The sequence below is a fragment of the Canis aureus genome, chromosome 19, assembly GCF_053574225.1.
Source record: "Canis aureus isolate CA01 chromosome 19, VMU_Caureus_v.1.0, whole genome shotgun sequence".
NCBI lineage: Eukaryota > Metazoa > Chordata > Mammalia > Carnivora > Canidae > Canis > Canis aureus.
In genome coordinates, this window is record NC_135629.1 from 51230589 (window position 1) to 51250522 (window position 19934).

At 56.7% G+C, this 19934-nt stretch overlaps 2 protein-coding genes across 7 annotated transcripts in view; one reads left to right on the forward strand and one right to left on the reverse strand.

Moving 5' to 3' along the window:
* DOCK6 (dedicator of cytokinesis 6) overlaps positions 1–19934 on the forward strand; it is a 42164-nt gene that overhangs the window by 8647 nt on the left and 13583 nt on the right. For 4 of the 6 annotated variants that reach the window (XM_077859904.1, XM_077859908.1, XM_077859909.1 and 1 more), the window contains exons 6-26: positions 590–802; positions 2900–2985; positions 4278–4344; positions 4443–4592; positions 5492–5572; positions 5693–5849; positions 6032–6159; positions 6269–6362; positions 6763–6925; positions 9990–10107; positions 10193–10263; positions 10458–10596; positions 10687–10788; positions 11428–11514; positions 11915–12146; positions 12420–12581; positions 13270–13433; positions 13949–14053; positions 16047–16139; positions 16396–16491; positions 17643–17783. In XM_077859904.1, coding sequence (XP_077716030.1) covers positions 590–802; positions 2900–2985; positions 4278–4344; positions 4443–4592; positions 5492–5572; positions 5693–5849; positions 6032–6159; positions 6269–6362; positions 6763–6925; positions 9990–10107; positions 10193–10263; positions 10458–10596; positions 10687–10788; positions 11428–11514; positions 11915–12146; positions 12420–12581; positions 13270–13433; positions 13949–14053; positions 16047–16139; positions 16396–16491; positions 17643–17783 — 2649 coding nt within the window. The remainder of the gene's footprint in view (positions 1–589; positions 803–2899; positions 2986–4277; positions 4345–4442; positions 4593–5491; positions 5573–5692; positions 5850–6031; positions 6160–6268; positions 6363–6762; positions 6926–9989; positions 10108–10192; positions 10264–10457; positions 10597–10686; positions 10789–11427; positions 11515–11914; positions 12147–12419; positions 12582–13269; positions 13434–13948; positions 14054–16046; positions 16140–16395; positions 16492–17642; positions 17784–19934) is intronic. The other 2 variants (XM_077859906.1, XM_077859907.1) reach the window with 2 other exon arrangements.
* ANGPTL8 (angiopoietin like 8) lies at positions 7038–9001 on the reverse strand. The gene is made up of 4 exons (XM_077859910.1): positions 8387–9001; positions 8050–8211; positions 7428–7537; positions 7038–7326 (listed from the first exon to the last, which is right to left on the reverse strand). Exons 1-4 carry the CDS (start codon positions 8681–8683, stop codon positions 7299–7301), a joined length of 597 nt encoding a protein of 198 aa, XP_077716036.1. The 5' UTR covers positions 8684–9001; the 3' UTR covers positions 7038–7298.

Sequence of the window (19934 nt, forward strand, 5' to 3'; positions counted from 1 at the left end):
GGAGCTTCCCTAGCCCCCTGGGTCTCGAGCCTACATTTTGTCAACCGGTATTCATCAGGCTCCTACTTTATGCTCACGATAACCCTACCAAGAATTATTGCAATCACTTCTCAAAATCAATTTTGAGATGTAGAGGAGGATCCTGACGCCCTTTAAGTTGGGTTCCGGGACAGGGTCACAGAGCTGAGTGGGGATTTGGACCAGGGTAGTCTGCCTCTGACCATACCTGAGTTGGGGAGGTCAGGCGGCCCTGAGCCAGTGACAGTCCCCTTGGGAAGAACCTTCCCTCCCCTGGTGACAGTGAGCAAAACCCCATGGAAGGCTCTCCTGGCCCAGCCTACATGTGTCCTTACCCTGGCACCAATCCCTGGGGCCGCTCAGGAGTAGCCAACCATGGTAAAGGAGCGTCGCCCCCCTCCCAGGCTGAAGGTTCTAGAAAGAGGCTCAGCAAAGCCTCACAGTGACCCTCATAGGGGTGACCCCACCCCTCAGCTTTCCATCTATAAATTGGGCATGAGGACAGTCCCACTTAATGGGACTGAAGGTGGATCCAGCCGGTGCTGAGTGCCTGTGCATTCTCCACTGGCAGGACGACCCCCGGCACTCCTCGGGCTCCCCAGATGACACCCCACGAAGCAGCGGCGCCTCTGGCATCTTTGACCTGAGGAACTTGGCAGCTGACTCCTTGCTGCCCTCATTGCTGGAGCGCACAGCCCCTGAGGATGGGGACCGGCGGAATGAGGCCCTGCGGCGGCAGCACCGGCCCCGCGCCCTGCTGGCCCTCTACCCGGCACCTGATGAGGTGGGTCACGCAGGCTCTGAGGCTGATGCCCACGCAGCTGACACTCTGTGTTCTCCCTCCAACGTTTGCTGGGTACCTCGTGTACACCCCCCAGGTTTTTTTGTTTTTGGTTTCTTTGGGGTTTTTAAAAATATTTATTTGAGAGAGAGAAAGAGAGAGCTCGAGTTGGTGCACATAGAGAGGAGGGGCAGAAGCAGAGGGAGAGGGGGAGAGAATCTCAGCAGACTCCCTGCTGAGCACGGACCTCCCCCCACATGAGGGGCTCCATCCCACCACCCTGAGATCATGACCTGAGCCGAGATCAGGAGTCAGAGGCTCAACCAACTGAACCACCCAGGCGCCCCCGTACACCCTGTTTTTTTTTTTTTTTTATTCAATTCCTTTTATTGGATATCTACTACTTGCCCTTATATTTATCCAAACAGCATTTATTGGATACCTACTATATACTCCTATAGTCGTCCTTATTCTTCTTAATCAAACAGAATTGAATCAACTGATATTTACTGAGCACCTTCTATATATGCCATATTTATCCAAGTAACACTTATTGGGCACCCAGTGTATAGCATGTATTTTTTTTTTAAAGATTTTTTAAAAAATTTATTCGTGATAGACATAGAGAGAGAGAGGCAGAGACGCAGGCAGAGGGAGAAGCAGGCTCCATGCAGGAAACCCGATGTGGGACTCGATCCCAGGGACTCCAGGATCATGTCCTGGGCCAAAGGCAGGTGCTAAACCGCTGAGCCACCTAGGAATCCCCCTATAGCATGTATTTTTTTAAGATTTTATTTTATTTATTGATTCATGAGACACAGAGAGAGAGGCAGAGACCTTTCAGGAGCCTGATGTGGTACTTGATCCCAGTACCCCGGGATCATGACCTGAGCCAAAGGCAGACACTAAACTGCTGAGCCACCCAGTGTCCCTATTCAGTGACTTTTACTTTATATATACTCTTATTATTTACCCACCAAATGTTTATTGGTCACTTATTATATACTTCTCTATCCAACCAATATGAATTATATACCTATTGTATAATCTTTTATTTAATCAGATATTATTGAAGCAACTAATATGTCTTGAGTACCGATGTTTACTCAACCAACTTTTTTGTCTGAGCAATGCTTACACTGAACACAAGGCTTGAACATCCGACTGAGATCAAGAGTTGCATGCTCTACCGACTGAGCCGGTCAGACATCCTGACCCAACCAACTTTTATTAGGAACCTAGTAGTGTATACACCTATTTTTTTTTTAAGATTTTATTTATTTATTCATGAGAGACACAGAGAGAGAGAGAGAGAGAGAGAAAGGCAGAGAGAGAAGCAGGCCCCCCACAAGGAACCCGACGCGGGACTCCATCCCAGATCCTGGGATCACGCCCCGAGGCGAAGGCAGACACCTAAGTCACTGAGCCACCCAGGTGTCCCTACACCTATGTTTTCGTTCAGCCATTTATTGAGTGCTTACTGTATACTCCTATGTTTATTCAATCAGTAGTTATTGGGGGCCTAATATGTATCCTTCTGTATGTCCAGTCAGCATTAATCAGATGTTTTCTGTATTCATCTATGTTTATCCAACCACCTTTTAGTAGGTTCCTACTGTATACCTTCATATTTATTTGACTAAGCTGTATAGTAAGTCCTGGAGGTATAGCCATGAGCAGGATAAATTCAGTTCCTGCCCTCAGTGTTCACAATGTAGTGGAGGAGAGATCCTCCTACCAAGAGATTGCAACCCAGAACGAGTGGTGCCATGGTGAGTTGCCGGTAGTTGGCCTTCGCATGGCCCTCTGTCCCAGCCATGTGGCCCTTTGCAATAGGGCATTGTGAACACCTGGACAAGCTGTCTGCTCAGGCCTCAGGAGTCAGGGAAGGCTTTCTGGAGGAAGTGCTGACTCAGCTGAGACCTGAACAAGGTAGGGAGACAGAGGGCCTTCCAGGTAGGGGGAATAGCATGTGCAAAAGCACAGTGGCAAGGAACTGCAAGAAACTTAGGTCAGGCTGAGGGTAAGCTGGTCTCAAGCCATGCATTCCAAGCCCTTCTTTGAGGATGTGTCCCAGCTGCCCTCCTTGGTTCCTGGTAGGATGACGCTGTGGAACGCTGCAGCCGCCCCGAGCCACCTCGTGAACACTTTGGACAGAGGATCCTGGTCAAGTGTCTGTCACTGAAGTGAGTGTGCTGACTTGCCCCTCCAGACGTACAAGGCTCCACATTGGTTAGCATGCACGTATGCACACACTGGCCATTTGCTGCTCAAGCCAGGCCACAACTGCGTGCAGCCCAAAGACCCATGAGGCCATCTATGCACTTTATTTAGGTGGGAAGTCAGACTTCCTTTTCTTCTTCAAAGCCACTAGTCCTTAAGCACTAGCTATATGCCAGGCTCTGTTCTCAACCCTTCGTGTGTGTTACCGCTAATCTTCACAACCTTGTGACATAGGTGCAGGGAGGGAAACTGAGGCACAGAGTGGCAGTCATCATACCCGAGATCACAAGCCGTGTGAGGCCAGAGTCTGGCACTCACTTTGCTGGGACCCAGGCTGGAGGGGGCGCTGGCTCCCAGCTGACCAAGGCCCCTTCCACATTGGTCTCTGGGAGCTGCCAGAAGTGCGTGGGAATGGAGCTGAACAGGATGTGGCCTTGGACCTGAGCCCAGCCCTGCCCCTCCCCACCCTGAGTTCCTGCCTGGATGGAGGCAGGAAAGGGAGGCCCTGGTCTGGCCTGAGGCCCGGGTGGGCTGCCTGCCCCTAGCACTAGGGTTGGGAACCAGCTCTAGGAGTATCTAGTCATTCAACAAACACTCATTGACCACCTACTGTGTACAAGGCCTGTAACCATGGGATGACCGTGCAGGGCTCTCTAGGAGGGGGGGACATAGCACACCCAAAGGCTGGGAGATGTCTGAAGAGGGAAAACAGGCCAAGAGGTGGCAGGGCTGGATTTTGTTCCCAGCATACTGGGGAGCCTCAAATTGTAAGCTTTAAAATGCTTCCTTAGGACTCACGTGATGGGTGGGGGTCACGAAGGCAGAGTAAGACAGGGAGGTGGTTATAGGGACCTTTGAGGTGAGTGAAGATGAGACTCAGCCCAGGATGAGAGGGGACACCCCAGAAGGGGAGAGAGGGAGGCCCAGGGATTGAGAATTTAAAATTGGGGGGGGGGGAGTATTGTGCCAAAAGCTTCCCCCATATCAACTGAACAAGAGCCATAGTTTCAGGGAAAGGGCTCTGTGTGGGTTACCTGGGGTGAGTGGGGTCTCAGTGCCTCTGTTTCACCTTTTGCAAAATGGGACAGGCTTTTGAGTAGCAAGCCCTTGAGTAGCAATTCTTTGTGGCCCAATGGAAATTAGCCCCACCACCAAGATGCACCAAGTCTGGGCTGGGTCTCAAGAGGGAGAGGAATGTGTGGATGGTGGGAGTGTTAGGTAGGGCAGCCTCTGCCAGAGTTCTCCATTCATGTAGGTTTGAGATCGAAATTGAACCCATCTTTGGCATCTTGGCCCTGTATGATGTGCGGGAGAAGAAAAAGGTAGGAATCCCTTTCTTCCCTTTCCTACCCCAACCTTCCTAGTTGCAGGGCAGTGGGCTTCCTGGAGGTGGTGGCTCAGCTGCCTTTCGTGTCCCCAGATCTCAGAAAACTTCTACTTTGACCTGAACTCGGACTCCATGAAGGGGCTACTGCGGGCCCATGGCACCCACCCTGCCATCTCCACCCTGGCCCGCTCTGCCATCTTCTCCGTGACATACCCCTCACCTGACATCTTCCTGGTCATCAAGGTGCTGGCTGGGGCTAGGTCAGGGGGTGATAATGGTAAACGTCAGAGGTGTGGTCCCTGCTTTCATGGGAGAGGATGGACATGTCACCAAGAAGGGTGATCAAGTCTGTTGTGAGGGAAGCACAATCAGCTGGGCAAGCCCAGAGGAGGCTCCTGACCCAACCGAGGTGGGGAGAAATCACAGAGGGCTTCCATGGAGAGGTGATGGCTAAGCCAAGCCCCATGACTGGGTACCCTGGGGAGAAATAGCATCCGGGCACATGCAGATGGACATTTAGAATTCTTTTTTTTAAGTTGAGAGTTTTTCAGTTTATTAGGGGAAGAAAGACCTAGTTGGCACATTTGTGTGAGATTTTCTGTTTTTAGAAATGGGCTCAAATTTTCTTCCCCAAATTTCAAATAGGTTATGCTAATTACACTGAGCACCTTTAGGCAGACACTGCTCATGGTCAGTCAGGCTATACGGGGATTCCTACCTTTAACATAACAGCAGCCTCAGGAGATGGGGGTTGCCATGGCCCCCATTTTACAGATGAGGAAACTGAGGTACAGAATGGGTTGGGGACCTGTTTAGGCTCCCACAGCCCCCAAGTGGTCAGGATAGGGGTCTGGCCTTGCTTGGAGTGGCCTCAGTGTATACTAACAAAAATATAAATGTAGAGAAATATGGAGACCCGGGTTTGCAGTGGGTTCAAAGGGTGGGGGAAGGGGCAGCCGGCCAGACAAGCCAACTGCTAGTGTTCAATCCCGAGGACTGTGGGAACCATGGGAGGTGTTGGAGGGAGAGCCTTAGTTGGATGGAGTGAGTGGCTGAGGGCCCAGGAGGGGGCCAGACGATTGGGAATGCGGTGGGAACTTGGGGTCCCAGGCTGCACCTCACTGGCCCCGCCTGCCCCTCAGCTGGAGAAAGTGTTGCAGCAAGGGGACATCAGCGAGTGCTGCGAGCCCTACATGGTGATGAAGGAGGTGGACACGGCCAAGGTAAGCAGGTGGAGGCTGCGCGGGGTGGTGAAGGGGTCCCGGGGCAGGGCAGGTCCTGGATTCAGTAGGCCTGGGGCACTGAGCGGGTGGGGCATGTGTGTGGGGGGGGTGTCCCCACAGAACAAAGAGAAGCTGGAGAAGCTGCGCCTGGCGGCCGAGCAGTTCTGCACCCGCCTGGGCCGCTACCGCATGCCCTTCGCCTGGACGGCGGTGCACCTGGCCAACATCGTGAGCAGCGCTGGGCAGCCCGACCGCGACTCCTCGGACTCCGAGGGGGGTGAGGAGGCGGGGCCGACGGGCCGGGGGCGGGGCCAGAGGGGAAGGGGCGGGGCCACCGGGGAGCGGAAGGGGCGCCCTCTGCTGGCCGGACTGGGTACAAGGTTGAGTCTCCTCGTGCCCTGGCCCTCGCCGCCTTCCTTTCACCTCTGCCCCCTCCATCGCCGTCACTGCCTCCCCTAGAGCGCCGACCTGCCTGGACTGACCGCCGCCGTCGCGGGCCCCAGGATCGGACAAGTAGTGGGGATGACACCTGCAGCTTCTCTGGATTCCGCCCAGCCACGCTAACCGTCACCAACTTCTTTAAGCAGGTGTCGAGGCCGTGGGGCTGGGGGAGGGTTTCCCAGGGACAACCCCTGTTGCCCCACTGCGGGCGCACGGGCCTCCGGGACCCAGTTTACATGGGCATGTCCCGTGCAGGAGGCCGAGCGGCTCAGTGATGAGGACCTCTTCAAGTTCCTGGCTGACATGCGGCGCCCGTCTTCTCTCCTGCGGCGCCTGCGGCCAGTGACTGGTGCGTGGTGCATCTTGTAAATAAGAGCTGACACTTCATGCAGTCACTCAGCAGACCTACACTGAGTACCTGCTGTGCCGGGCCCTGGGGACCCAGTGGTGACCCTGACACAAATCCCTGATGTCAGGGGCGGGATGGGAGTCATAGACAAGAAATATAATGTGACAGATCGTGGGTCAAATGGGGGACATGGTAGCAGGGGGACATGGGTCCGGAGGGTAGAGCTGATCAAATGTGGGGGCAAGATACAGCAGTTGAAGGTGACTTCTGGCCTTAGCACCGGAGGGACAGCCACTAGAGGGCATCATGGAAAAGTCAGAGCCCTGACCCTGCAGCCCAGAGAGGGTGGGGCTGAAGTGGGAAGCTCCCAGGCAGGTGCAACCCTCGCCTCTCTCCTCAGCCCAGCTCAAGATCGACATTTCCCCCGCCCCTGAGAACCCACACTTCTGCCTCTCCCCGGAGCTGCTTCATGTCAAGCCCTACCCAGACCCCAGGGGCCGGCCCACCAAGGAGATCCTGGAGTTCCCTGCCCGTGAGGTCTATGCCCCTCACACCAGCTACAGGTACGGCCCCTCAGGCCCAGCTGGGCACTCGAATGGAGCGGGGAGGGGGCGGTATTCATGCATCACGCAAGGCGAGGTACCCTTTCTCCCAGACACACGCAGACACCCGGAGTGAGATCTCATTACTCCGCTTTAATGTAGGGGTGTGTATGCATGAAGTGTCCTGTGTCCTGCCTCCACCCCTCCTCAACGGGGGCCGTGTCCTCTGCCCGTGGCCCCGCCTGCTTCCGTCTCTCCTCTGTGGCCAGGAGCAGGCCCCAGCCAGCACCCTGGCCGACCCCAAGCACGGGCAGCTCCTCCTTGTTTAGGGGCCGCGTGGGGCATGGCCACATCCCGCAGCGAATGACCGGTCCTCAGTTCTGCCCAGGCAGGCTCAGGCCGGGAGCGCCGCCGTGTGGAGTCTGGAAGGGAGATGAGGCTCAGCCAAGGCAGAGGGGCCCCCATCCCGTCGCCCAGCACACCTGTCCGGCAGCCCTGCCCATCCAGCCCCCTCCAGCCTCACCTCTCCTGGATCTGTCGTAGCCGGTGTTGCTGCGCTGCCATCTCCTGCCCCTGTCGCTGCACGTGGCCAGTGAGGGCCCACACGATGTGGCTCTGCTTGTCAGCGTGGGCCTGTGGGGTCAGGGCCAGCAACCTCAGCTGGGGCCAACTCCCCTCCCTGTCCCTCAACCCTGCCCAGGGCTGCCTACCCTCCCCCCAACTGCTTCTGTGTGACCTAACAAGTCACTGCTGCTCTGTGGCCTCAACTTCCCCATCTGTTATGTGGCGATGCCATAGGACTTGCTTCTAAGCATGATATGGATTATTAAGAGGCACGGCAGGGTAGTTACTGGGCGCTCGAGAGGTAATACCAGTTACCCTAATAGTTATTGAGTAACTTCTATATCCCCTGCCCCATGCTGAGTATTTTGTCTGCATTGAGTCCCTGTCTCTGCTCTGAGACATGAATTGTTGCCCTTATTTGCCAACAGGGAAACTGAGGCATGGTAAGGGGCAGGGATTTTGCCCAGTGTCACATAAGTTAGAGGCAATGGCAGGGAGGCTGATCGGAAGATGTCTCTGGGACTCAAGGCTCAGGAATGAGTTCTTCAGTCTCGCCTCCACTAGGGCCGGGAGCCTCTTACCTTTAAGGCCTCAAATTCTTGCCGGGAATGGCCCAGCCAGGCGCCCCTCAGCCGGACTTCTAGCCGCTGCATGCTCTCCCGCAGCATCTGCTGTCCCTGGGCCACCTCCCTCAGTGCCTGGGCTGTGGCCGCTGCTTGCAGCTTTAGAGCATCCTCCTCCACCTGATCGATAAATAGTGGGTGTTAGTAGGATGACCAACTTGCCTAGTTTTAGCATGGAAGTCCTGTATTCCAGGGATCCTCCCTCAATCCTGGGCAAACCCAGACAGTTGGTTACCCTAGACGACTCTACCGCAAACTCCTACCCACCCCACGGTGCCCCAACTGCAGTGCCCACCTGCATCTCCAACAGGCTTGTGCGTAGCTCCTGGGCTGCATCCCGGCCCCGGCTGACCTCCTGCCCCAGAAGCCCCAGTACATGGCCGTAGAGTCCCAGGCTGTGCCCAGCCTTTGTCAGCCGTGCCTCTGTGGCCCTGTACACACCATTGAGGGCCTGACCCAGCTGCAGAGCCCCGTGGAAGAGGAGGGTCAGCTCCTCCTGTTTTGCCGGCTCCAGGCCCCCCACAGGAGCTGCAGAGGCAGGCCGGGCCACCGTTGCCAGGGCGCACAGTAGGCACAGTGTGAGCTTGGGCATGGCTGAGGCTCTGAGGGTGCGGCTGCGGCGCCACCGCCGCCACCTTTTATGTCCCAGCACCCCGTTAACCCCCGGTCAATCGTTAACCGGCCAGCTGGGCAACCCGTGTTGTGCAAGGGCCTGGCGGTGGTGAGACAGTTGCATCAGGCGAATGTCTGGCTAGGCCACGCTGAGATCACGCCGACTGGGGCTTGGGGCCAGGTGTGGACTGGGGGGCACTGGGAGAGGACAGGCCTGGACCCCACTGGGGGAACCTGAAGCTTGGAGCCTCAGTTTCCCCACCAGTGGAAGGGATAACAGCAGTAACAGGCATGGTAACGACAGTAGTAGTGATAGTGAGCGTCTTCGCGCCGATCATTCACCTGGCCATGCTTCAGGGCCCTGACGGTAGCTGGCTTCCCCATGCCCTTCCCACAAGACCGTGATGTTGGGGTCTGTGCTGGCCTGCTTGACACCTGGGGGAGCAGGTGCAGGTGGCAGAGACTCTCCCAAGGCCATACAGCCTGACTCCAGGACCCGGGGGTGCCCTGGATCGGCGCTAACTGCCATTTCTGCTCCTTGGATGACTGGGCAAGTGCCTCTATTTCCCCTACCTGTAGAACAGAAGGAATATTCATCCCCCCTCTTCGGCTGCTTGGAGAAATAAAGGAGTTGTTTCACATTGAGCACTTAGAACAGAGCTGGGCACACAGTAGGTGCCCTAGGAATGTTCGGTACGATCCTTGTCGCTCCGGTTGCTTATCATTACTGGTATTGTTATGAACGCTTGTCTGCCCCCATTTTACAGATAGAGAGACTGAAGCCCAGAAGGAGGTTGGGTCTTGCACAGAGTCACCCCAGGAGAGAGAGGCAGAACTTTGACTTTAGCCCAGCCCCGCTTCTGATTCTGGCCTGTTTCTCCAGCTGAGAGACAGGCCTCGTGACTCTAGTGGGTTCTCCTAGGGGAAGGGCAGGTCAGCCCAGGCGGAGCTCAGGCCTGACTGCTGACCACCTGGGCTACCTTCTTGGAACCCCGACCCCGAGCACCCATCTGTCCCCACTTGGCACGTCCCCATGCCTCCTATGTGCCCCTGAAGTCGCTCTGCGTTCCTACCCTCTGCTGTGCCTTCTTCCCACCTATGCCCCGAGGGTGCCTCTCTGCCCCCACTCTGTCAGTGACACCTCCCTCCTGGTGCCCCTAATTGCTCTCTCCATACCCCACCCTCGGTGCCCCAGCGGCATGGCCATTGCCCCCCTGTGTCCCAGGCCAGGATTGTGCCAGCAGCCCAGCCTCTTCTGTCCCTCTGATGCCCCCCTGTCCCCGCAGGAACCTGCTGTACGTCTACCCACACTGCCTTAACTTCAGTAGCCGCCAGGGCTCCGTGCGCAACCTCACCGTGCGAGTGCAGTACATGGCCGGCGAGGACCCCAGCCAGGCCCTGCCGGTCAGTGGCCAGGCCTGGGGGAGAAGAGAGGGGTGTCCCAGGTGGGGTGTCCCAGGTGGGTCCCTCATGCATACCCTCCCCCCAGGTCATCTTTGGCAAATCCAGCTGCAGTGAATTCACGCGGGAGGCCTTCACACCGGTGGTCTACCACAACAAGTATGTGGGGACGTGATAGAGGGACAGGGCAGCGATGGGGACATGAGGGGACAACACAAGGGAAGGAGGCTACCTCCTAATGGGGGAACATGAGGCAGAGAGCAGACGGGACCAGGCAGCCTTAGGGTATCCCTTGCTAGAGGGGATGGAGATGGCAAGGGGGTGTCCCAGCCCCCAGCAGAGCCCCCTGCCAGGTCCCCAGAGTTCTACGAGGAGTTCAAGCTGCGTCTTCCGGCCTGTGTGACCGAGAACCACCACCTGCTGTTCACCTTCTACCATGTGAGCTGCCAGCCCCGGCCAGGCACAGCGCTGGAGACTCCCGTGGGCTTTACTGTGAGAGCCCCACCAGCCCCGTCCCCTCCCCGCACTCCAGCCCTGCTGACCCCTCTCTGGCCCCATCCCTGACCCCCAGCCTCTCCCCAGTGGATCCCACTGCTGCAGCATGGCCGCCTGAGGACCGGCCCCTTCTGCCTCCCTGTGTCCGTGGACCAGCTCCCGCCCAGCTACTCTGTGCTCACACCGGACGTATGTGTGCTGGCCCCCTGCCTCTCCTCCCGAGGCCTTGTCCCCTGATGACACTGCCCAGGCTCATGGCCCCTCATCCATGCCCTGCCTTCCTTCCCATCAATACCCCTGGGAGCCTTTTAGTCCTGTGTTGGGGCCCCATCACCCCCGTTACTGCTTGTCTATGTCCTGCTGACCCATGTGTCCCTCTCTGTCCCCCGCTGTCTTTCTGCTCCAGGCCCCCATTAGCAGTCCTGCCTGCCTCCTTGACCACACACGATCCCTTCCCCTGTAGCTCTTCCAAGGGCCCATCACCCCCATTAATGCTGTCACCCTCCTGCTTACTCCCGTGAGCTGCCATTAATGCCCCGGGGACCTCAAGTTCTCCCATCATGCTCCTTCCTGACCCATTCCCCTTGGTAATGTTCACCCCAGGCCTCCTCCGTTCTCTGCTCCTCTGCTAGGACCCCGGGCTTCCAGCCTGCCCCGGGAGCCCCCCACCCATGGTACTCCCTCCTGTCCGCGCCTCCCTGGGCTGGTGCCCTGCTGCTCCCTGAGGTTGGGCTGTGCACCACCCACGGTGTTGCAAGTGGCTGGGGCTGGTGGCCTGATCGGCGCGGGAGGGCTGCCCGGTGCCCACCTGCTGTGTCGCTCCCGCAGGTGGCGCTGCCGGGCATGCGCTGGGTGGACGGCCACAAGGGCGTGTTCAGCGTGGAGCTCACTGCTGTGTCCTCTGTGCACCCCCAGGTAGGGGGCGGGGGGAACCCAGGAGTCCGGCCCCGGGGTTGAGCAACAGTTCCCGCTGGCCAGGGTGGCCTGGCCTCAGGCCACGGACGTGACTTGGGTCAGCCAGGCCAGGCTCCCAGGGAAGCTGCTGACTCAGGCAGGGGTGGCCCTACCAGTGGCCATCCCAGCTGGGGGCTTTGGCCCTTTGCATGATCTCTCCTCCTCGCCGCTTCTGTGGTCACTCCTCCTCTCTCTTCCATCCAACTACCAGCTCATCCCTTGTCTCATATTTAGTCCATTCATTGATCCCTGGCCTTGGTTTTCTGCCCATGGAGCACTCCCCATCCGCACCCCCAGGGTCTTTCCAGCCATGGAACCCTGGCCCCACCCTGCTCACCCCAGGCAACTGCCCCGCCCCCAGGACCCTCATCTGGACAAGTTCTTCACCCTGGTGCATGTCCTGGAGGAGGGGGCCTTCCCATTCCGCCTCAAGGACACCGTGCTGAGTGAGGGTACCGTGGAGCAGGAGCTGCGGGCCAGCCTAGCAGCCCTGCGCCTCGCCAGCCCCGAGCCACTTGTTGCCTTCTCCCACCACGTGCTGGACAAGCTCGTACGTCTAGTTGTGCGGCCTCCAATCATTGGCGGCCAGATTGGTGAGCGGGCACAGCCTGAGACCTGTTTCCCCATCTGAGAAGGGCCCCTCAGCGCCCCCCCCGTCCTGGGTGACCTCTTAGAGTCCACTTATCTTTCTGGCCTCGATCCTCTCTGAAAAATGGCTCCCAACCCCCTGGGCCCAGAGCAGGTGTGCTGTGACCTTTTGGTTGGCCACATACACAACCCCTTGGAGAGGTGGCAGCAGATAGGAGGTTCCTTGGGGAGGGAGAAGGCCCTGGGCTTTGGCACTTGACCTCTGTTCTGCCCGGCAGTGAACTTAGGTCGTGGGGCCTTTGAAGCAATGGCCCATGTAGTCAGCCTTGTCCACCGGAGTCTGGAGGCTGCCCAGGACTCCCGTGGTCACTGCCCGCTGCTGGCTGCCTATGTCCACTATGCCTTCCGACTGCCTGGCACTGAGCCCACCTTCCCAAGTGGTAAGTGTTGGTGGGAGGCCCTGGGGGACAGGAGGTATCTGGGAGGAGAGCATCCCAGCCAGCAGAATGGCATATGCAAAGGCCCAGAGGCCATACAGACCTTGGCTGGTTTAAGCAACTCGCAAGAATGAGAGTTTTTGTTCACTCCTCCCCTCACCCCCAAGGATGTGGTCTTTGTTGCTTGACTGGTGGGCGGTTCAGCCTATGAACAAGCATCTGCAGTAGGCTGAGAGCAGAGACTCAGCTGGACTGCCCAAGTTTGAATCCCAGCTCTGCCTCCTACAAACTCTGTGACCCTGGGCAAGTGACTTCACATCTCTGGGTCCATTTTCCATTAGTGAGACAAGGATAATAATGGTCATCGCCGCACAGGGGTGCTGGTGATAGTAAATGAACTAGTAATCCATACAACAGGCTTGGGACAGTGAGCGCTCAATACAGTTGGATTCTCTTTTATTTGCTAAGCAATTAATACTAAGCACTAACTCCTCTGGGCACTTACTACGTGCCAGGCTCTGTTCTTGGGGTTTGTCAGTCTCCCCCAAATCACTATAAGCAGCAGCCATTAGCATGCCCGTCTTTATAGGCAAAGAGCCGTGGAGGCTCAGAGACAGAAAGTGACTTTTCAAAGGACAGCAGTGACTTTATGGAAGGGGCAGGGGGCTGACCATCTTGCCTCCATCCTCAGGGTCCCCTCCGGTGGCGGTACAGCCGGCCACGCTGGCCCGTGGCCCTGGCCGCCCTGCAAGCCTCTACCTGGCCCGCTCTAAGAGCATCAGCAGCAGCAACCCCGACCTGGCCGTGGCCCCGGGCTCTGTGGACGACGAGGTCTCCCGCATCCTGGCCAGCAAGGTAGGGCGAGGGGGCCCTGGGGTCTCTAGCCATGGCTGCCGGGTGGGCGGGCGAAGGATCTCACTGTTGACAGAGGACAGGAAGTGCCGGACAGCAGCATGGACAGAAGCTGACTCTGGGCAGCAGGGCTGGTCTGTGGCTGTGACAGCTTGGGAGCAGTGACTCAGACTTTGCCCTGGGCTCTGCACTCCAAGGCCAACCCAAGGATGGGTGGCTGGAGGTTGGCCTGGTTGAAAAAAGCACTCTGTACACAGTGGCGCAGGTGCGTCTGTGCACGAATACACACAGGTGCATATACTCACATACCCCATGCATGAAGGTGCACGGGGCACATACGTACGTGCACTCCCTGTACGGACGCCCACGGGAGCATAGACTCACGGACCCCGTGCACCTGTGTGCCCGTGCCTTGGCCAGGGTCGCGTGGGGTCCCGGGCAGTGCTCACGCTTGGTGCTCCGTGCTCTCCTCCCTGCCTTCTGCCCACGGACTCTACCACTTCCCCGTGTGTCTCCAGGGTATCGACCGCTCACACTCCTGGGTGAATTCTGCTTATGCTCCAGGAGGCAGCAAGGCTGTGCTGCGACGGGCACCCCCTTATTGCGGGGCCGACCCCAGACAGGTGCCCTCCCTACCTGTCCCTGCATGACCCCAAGTTGGCATGAGCTCCTCCCATCTTCCTGGCTGTGGCCCACTAACCTCCGGGAGCTGCCTGAAGGAGGCAGCAGACCCCTCCTGCCTTTGTTTAGGGGCTGTGGAGTCAGGGTGGTAGGCACAGCCTTTTGCTGCCATACAGACTACAGCCTCAGGCAGAGACAGAAGGATGCAAATAGCATGCAAATGATATGCAAACCAAGCCCCTGTAACCTCACTGCCTCGCATGGCCTGTTTCTCTTCCTTTAATCCACTCTGTTCTGGAGATTCTCAACTGTCCCCTTGACATAGCCACCCCAATCATGCCACAGGGCCGGGACTGACCCCCTGGGCTCTCCCATCCTATTTCAGGCAGGCTGACTCTGCGGGCAGCCCCCTTTACCCTCGGCCCCTTCCCAGGGATCTGGTGTGGGGAGGGGCTTTGCCCTCAGACAGACCTGGGCCCGAATTCTCTCTCGCTCTGCTACCACTACCGGCTCACCCCGTGCCCCAGGCTCTGAGTTTTCACATGTGGTAAAGACTCAAAGCAAAGTGTTTAGCGCAGTGGTCCCGAACCTGGGAACGCGTTAGGGCACCAGGGGCGGGACTTTCTTGGGATAGATCTCACTCAGTCCAGCCTGGCCTCTGAGCTGACAGGTAGCCTATCTCCCAGATAGGCACTGATTGAACAAACACACGAGTATGTAAGTGCAGGGTATGAAAAAGCCTGAAAAGAAACAAACAGAAATGAGGCCACCAGCCTCCTCTGGGTGGCCTGGGTGGGGGGGAGGGGGGCTCTCCAGGGAGATGACATTTCTGCTGGGACCTGAAGAGTGAGACAAAGCCAGCCAGGGAAGGGTAGGTATTCCAGGTGGAGAGAAAGGCATGTGCAAAGGTTGGGACTGAGCTCAGAGTCCCCCAAGGTACTGAAAGGAGGCCACCCGTGTGGTTTCCCTATACACTTTATTCCAGCTCCGTGAAAGCCCTGAAGGCAGGCCCGCGGACTGTTAGCAGCAGGGGACCTTTTGGACAGTCTTCTCCTGAGATGGCTGGAAATCTGGGTTCATGGGTCCTGCCCCCCCCTCCCCGGTATCTTTAAAAGGGCCTCCTCCAATGTCCTCACTCTCTAAGGTGTCAGCTGGGTCTCGAAGAGCACCTAGCAGGGGACAAGGTAGAGGGAGGGTGGGCATTCCAGGCAGGAGGTGACACTGAGGCTGGCTTTTGCTGTGGGTGGCCTATCTGGTATGTGCCAAGGAGCCAGGGCCCTGCTGAGACTGTGGGAAGCGGGGGTCCCTCGAGTAATGAGGCCTGGGCAGGTTCCAGGGGTCAGGCCAGCTCCGTCTTTGGGCCTCCTCTCCTTGCCAGCAGCCTCACCTCCTGACCAGCAAAGGAGGAGCGGGGAGTAGATGGAATGTGGGTCCCCACCCCATTTCACAGATGGGGGCATGGAGGCCAGCGAGGCTGCACACAAGGCTGGAACAAGGCCAGGCCTGGAACCTGGGGCTCTCGGCTGCTCCTGCTGCATCTTATCAGCATCTCCTCTCACCTCTGTCCTCTTTCTCTCTCTCTACCCTCACTTGGGCCCCATGTCTATACTCTGCTCCCCTGTCTCTGCTTCCTCCTCCACCTCATTGCTCTCCTCCATCCACCCCGACCTCATGACCTCACGGACTCTCTCCCCTTCTCTGCCCTCACCATGTCCACCCTCCCACCCTCACCTCTGCATCTCGCCAACGGACTCCTGTGCCCATTCTCACCTTTTCTGTCTACCCTGCTGGGCACCCCTTTCCTCTTTGTTATGCTTTTCATCCCCCCTCCATCACATCTTTATTATCTCTGCTCTCTCATCCATGGCCCGGTGGCCTGTCCACACTGGCACATCCGTCCCCCATCCATACCAATCATCTCCTCCCTGTCCATACCACCGGCAACCTCACTAACCCCCCTTGCCATCCCATCCTCTTCACCTCATCCCATCCTAGGCCATCGATTGCAGCTCTAGCCGAATTTCTTCCTACCTCGAGGGCTCCTCCTTGGCCCCACCAGCCACCCAGCCGAGACCCACTGTGCAGAAGGTAGTGGGACGCAGGGGGGGTGGGTGACACAGTGTTGGCCCTGGAGCTCCTGTCTCCCCCGAAGCCCGGCAGGGTTTAGAGGGCCCAGGGAAAGGGCATGCTGATTCTTGCTCCCTCTCCTCCTGCATGGTCTCCGGCTGCACTAACCCCAAGCCATCCAGCTGCATCCAACCCCCGTTATGCCCTCCAGAGGAGGGAACGGGGGGAGGTGTGGGGGGGGACTCCTCAGTTCTGTGACCCTTGCCTCTGCCCGCAGCTGCTGCACGAGGAGCTGGCTCTGCAGTGGGTGGTCAGTAGCAGCGCCGTGCGGGAGGCCGTCCTGCAGCACGCCTGGTTCTTCTTTCAGCTCATGGTGAGACACCTTCCTCCCTGCTTGAGAGCACGTGCTGCCCAGGGGAGATCCTCTCCTCGGAGAGAGAAGCTCCCTGAGATTGTACCTGAGACCCCTGAGAAATGGTCCCAAGAGACACCCCCCTGTAGGGAGATAAGACACAGGTAAGGGGATCTCTCCCTGGAGAGAGACCCCCTGAAACTTACCTGAAACCCCCTTCACAGAAAGAAGACCCCCCACCTTCCCTAGGAGATTATAGAGACCATTGAGAGACCCTCTAACCAGTGAGGAGCCCCCTCCCTCTTGAGCTATCCCCATAGAGAAAGAGCATCCCTGTGCTCAGACTTGAGACCTCTGTACCAAACTCTTCCACAGGTGCCTTGAAGGATCCCTGGTAGATATAACCCCCCCCAGTCTGGTGGCACCATCAAACCCCACCCAGGGGTCCCTCAGATCCCACTCCTGGGGCCCTACCTTCTGGCCTACCCACATATTTAGATCCAGGAGACCTCCTCCAGCCCCTCTCAGGCTCCCTCAGCCTCCCCACCCCTGCACCCTGCTGGGACCCGCTCAGAGTCTGCCCATTGCCAGCTCAAGCTTTGTGTTGAGTCAGGGCTCCAGGTGCCTGGGTGGCTCAGTTGGTTAAGTGTCTTCCTTCAGCTCAGGTCATGATCCCAGGGTCCTAGGATTGAGCCCTGCTTTGGACTCTGCTCAGTGGGGAGTCTGCTTTTCCCTTTCCCTCTGCCCCTCCCCCCGGCTCGTGCTCATTCATTCACTCGCTCTCTCTCAAAATAAATAAATAAATAATTTTTTAGAGATTTTATTTCTTTTTTCATGAGAGACACAGAGAGAGAGGTAGAGACACAGGTAGAGGGAGAATCAGGCTCCCTGTAGGGAGCCTAATGAAGGACTCGATCCAGGATCCCCGGGATCATGACCTGAGCTGAAGGCAGGCGTTCAATCACTGAGCCACCCAGGTGCCCTAAATAAATAAAATCTTTAAAAAAAAAGAGTTGGGTCTCAGTCCATACCCACGACCCCTTATGCTCACCTCTAGCCCATGTGCTTTGCTGCTAGAGCACCGCTCACAACCCCTCAGGCCCTGCCCCCTTCTGTGAACCCCCCTGATCAGTCCCTCAGGCCCCACTTCATTCTCACCCTGCCCCCCCCAGGTGAAAAGCATGGCGCTGCACCTGCTTCTGGGCCAGCGACTGGACACACCCCGTAAGCTTCGTTTCCCTGGCCGCTTCTTGGATGACATCATGGCCCTTGTGAGCTCCGTGGGCCTGGAGGTCATCACCCGGGTATACAAGGTGTGCGGGAAAGGGAGTCAATGGGTGGGGTCTGAGAGAGGACATAGAGCCAGCCAGGTTAGGGCACCATGAACCCCCTTGGCCAGATCAGTCTGTTCACTCAGCATCTATTTCTTGAGCACTAACTGTGTGCACAGTCCCGTGCTGGTTGGTAGACAGCAGTGAACAAAACAGATCCAAATCCATGCTTTTGTGGAGCTGACTTTGCGAGGAGACTTGAAGGAGTAGAAAGAGCACTCTGCCATGGAAGGGCCTTCTGGGCAGTGGAAACAGCAAGCGCAAAGGCCCTGAGGTAGGACCATGCTTGGGCTGTTAGAGCAGTTAGGAGGTAAGTATGGCTGGAGTGGAGTGAACAAAGTGGGAATGGGAGTTGATGGGGATGCGGAGGTGGACAGAACAGATCCATTAGTCTTTAGCACAGTGCCAAGTACAGTAAGTGCTCAAGAAATGGACATTGATGTTCTGAGACCTTGATCGTTGCTTGTGCAGGTCCTAGATCACTAATTCCAGTGTTCACAGGAGCTAGGCAGGCAATAATAATAATGATAATAGTAATAATATTGAGCATTTGTTGAGCACCTACTGTGTATCCTAAACACATTAGATGGATCATATATTAAATTCTCCCAAACATCCCCATGGAGTTGTCTCCATCTTACTGGTGGGGAAACCGAGGCAGAGAATGACCAGGTAACAACCTGACACTGCACCACTGAGAAGGGGCAGAATGGGGATTTGAACCCAAGCCACCAGCTCCAGAGCCCACACCCTTACCAACCTGGGAGGAGTGGGGCTTATGGTGGCTTATACTGGGGGACATGTATCCATTGGCTATGGCCAGAATGCTTGATTTTTAAGGAGAAATGGGACTTCTGAATTTGATAGCAACTTTCCAGATTTTTGAAATGCTGGCCCAACCCAAGTCAACCCTTGTGCAATCTCCCATGACCTCTGGGCTGGGCTCAAAGTTCTCAACCTTGTTCCACTGGAGCCTCCCCAACGACTGATATTCCCAGGGGCTGACCCGGATTGTGAGGAAAGCACCGTCAGAATGGGCTATAGGGAAGAACAATGCCCTTGAGAATCAGCATCGTCAAAGCTGCTAGTGGCGCATCAGCAATGGGCCACAGTAGTTTCATTGCTTCACTTGACATTTATCGAGCACTGACTATCAAGCTCAGTGTACAAGGAAGACCCAGTCTCTGCTCCCCTCTGGACTCAGAGCTAATGCAGAGGAGCAGAGACCTATATTTTGTTTTTTGGGGTTACAGGGAATTGAGGTCCACTGCTGCTAACTTATGAAGCCACAGAATGGCTCATAGTAAGTAGCATGAGAGCAGAACAAGCATCAGCTAGGGCCGAAGCCATAGCAGCCTTCTGTTCCTCACCGTTGCCAGGCACATCCTACCCCAGGGCCTTTGCACTTACTGTTCTCTCTGCTCAGGATGCCTTTCTCATCTTGGCCCTTCCCATCTTTCAGGCTTCTCTCCAAACAGCACTCCATTCAGTTTTCTTCAAAACACATGGAACTATCTCCAATCCTTTTTTTATTGTCTGCGCCCCCCCCCCCCCCCCCCCCCCCCGCCAAAAGACTGAGTTGGATAAGCCTCGAGGACCATGTCTCTCATTCACAGGGCTTGGCACATGGAAGATGCTCAGTATAGTCTTGTTAAATGATTGCCAAGAGCATATCAGGGCAGAGGTTGACTTGCTTGAACGTAATCGTTAAGTGGTTTAAATGTGACCAGAGTTTATTTCTGAGCATAGCTGGGTTGCAGGGGGTTCTACAGTGTGGGCCTGGCCATCGTGGTTCACCCTGGTGCCCACCACATGGGATGTGGCAAGTGGTGGGAACAGGAGGCCCTGCCCCTTGTTTATAAGTGATCAAGTCACTTCTTCCCAAATCCCACTGGATGTGGTCACGTGGTTACTCTCAGCTGTAAGGGAGGCTGGGAAATGTAGTCTTTACACAGCTCTGAACTTGGAAGAAGGGTTCCAGTACCCTTAGCGGGGGGAGAGGATTTGGGGGAAGTCAGCACCCAGTTTCTGCCATCCATATTGCATTATTCAAATCTAATGAAAAGAAAGAAAACAGTGTTCTGAACAGAGTCCCAAGGAGTGTAGACATATAACTGTGGAAAGGAGAGGGAC

Excerpts from the sequence above, each read along its gene's own strand:
- ANGPTL8 (XM_077859910.1), bottom strand. The coding sequence starts at position 8,683 with ATGCCCAAGCTCACACTGTGCCTACTGTGCGCCCTGGCAACGGTGGCC. Across the intron at positions 8,212-8,386 it reads CAAGCCTGTTGGAGATGCAG|GTGGAGGAGGATGCTCTAAA; the intron begins GTGGGCACTGCA and ends TTTATCGATCAG. Across the intron at positions 7,327-7,427 it reads CTACGACAGATCCAGGAGAG|ACTCCACACGGCGGCGCTCC; the intron begins GTGAGGCTGGAG and ends TCTCCCTTCCAG.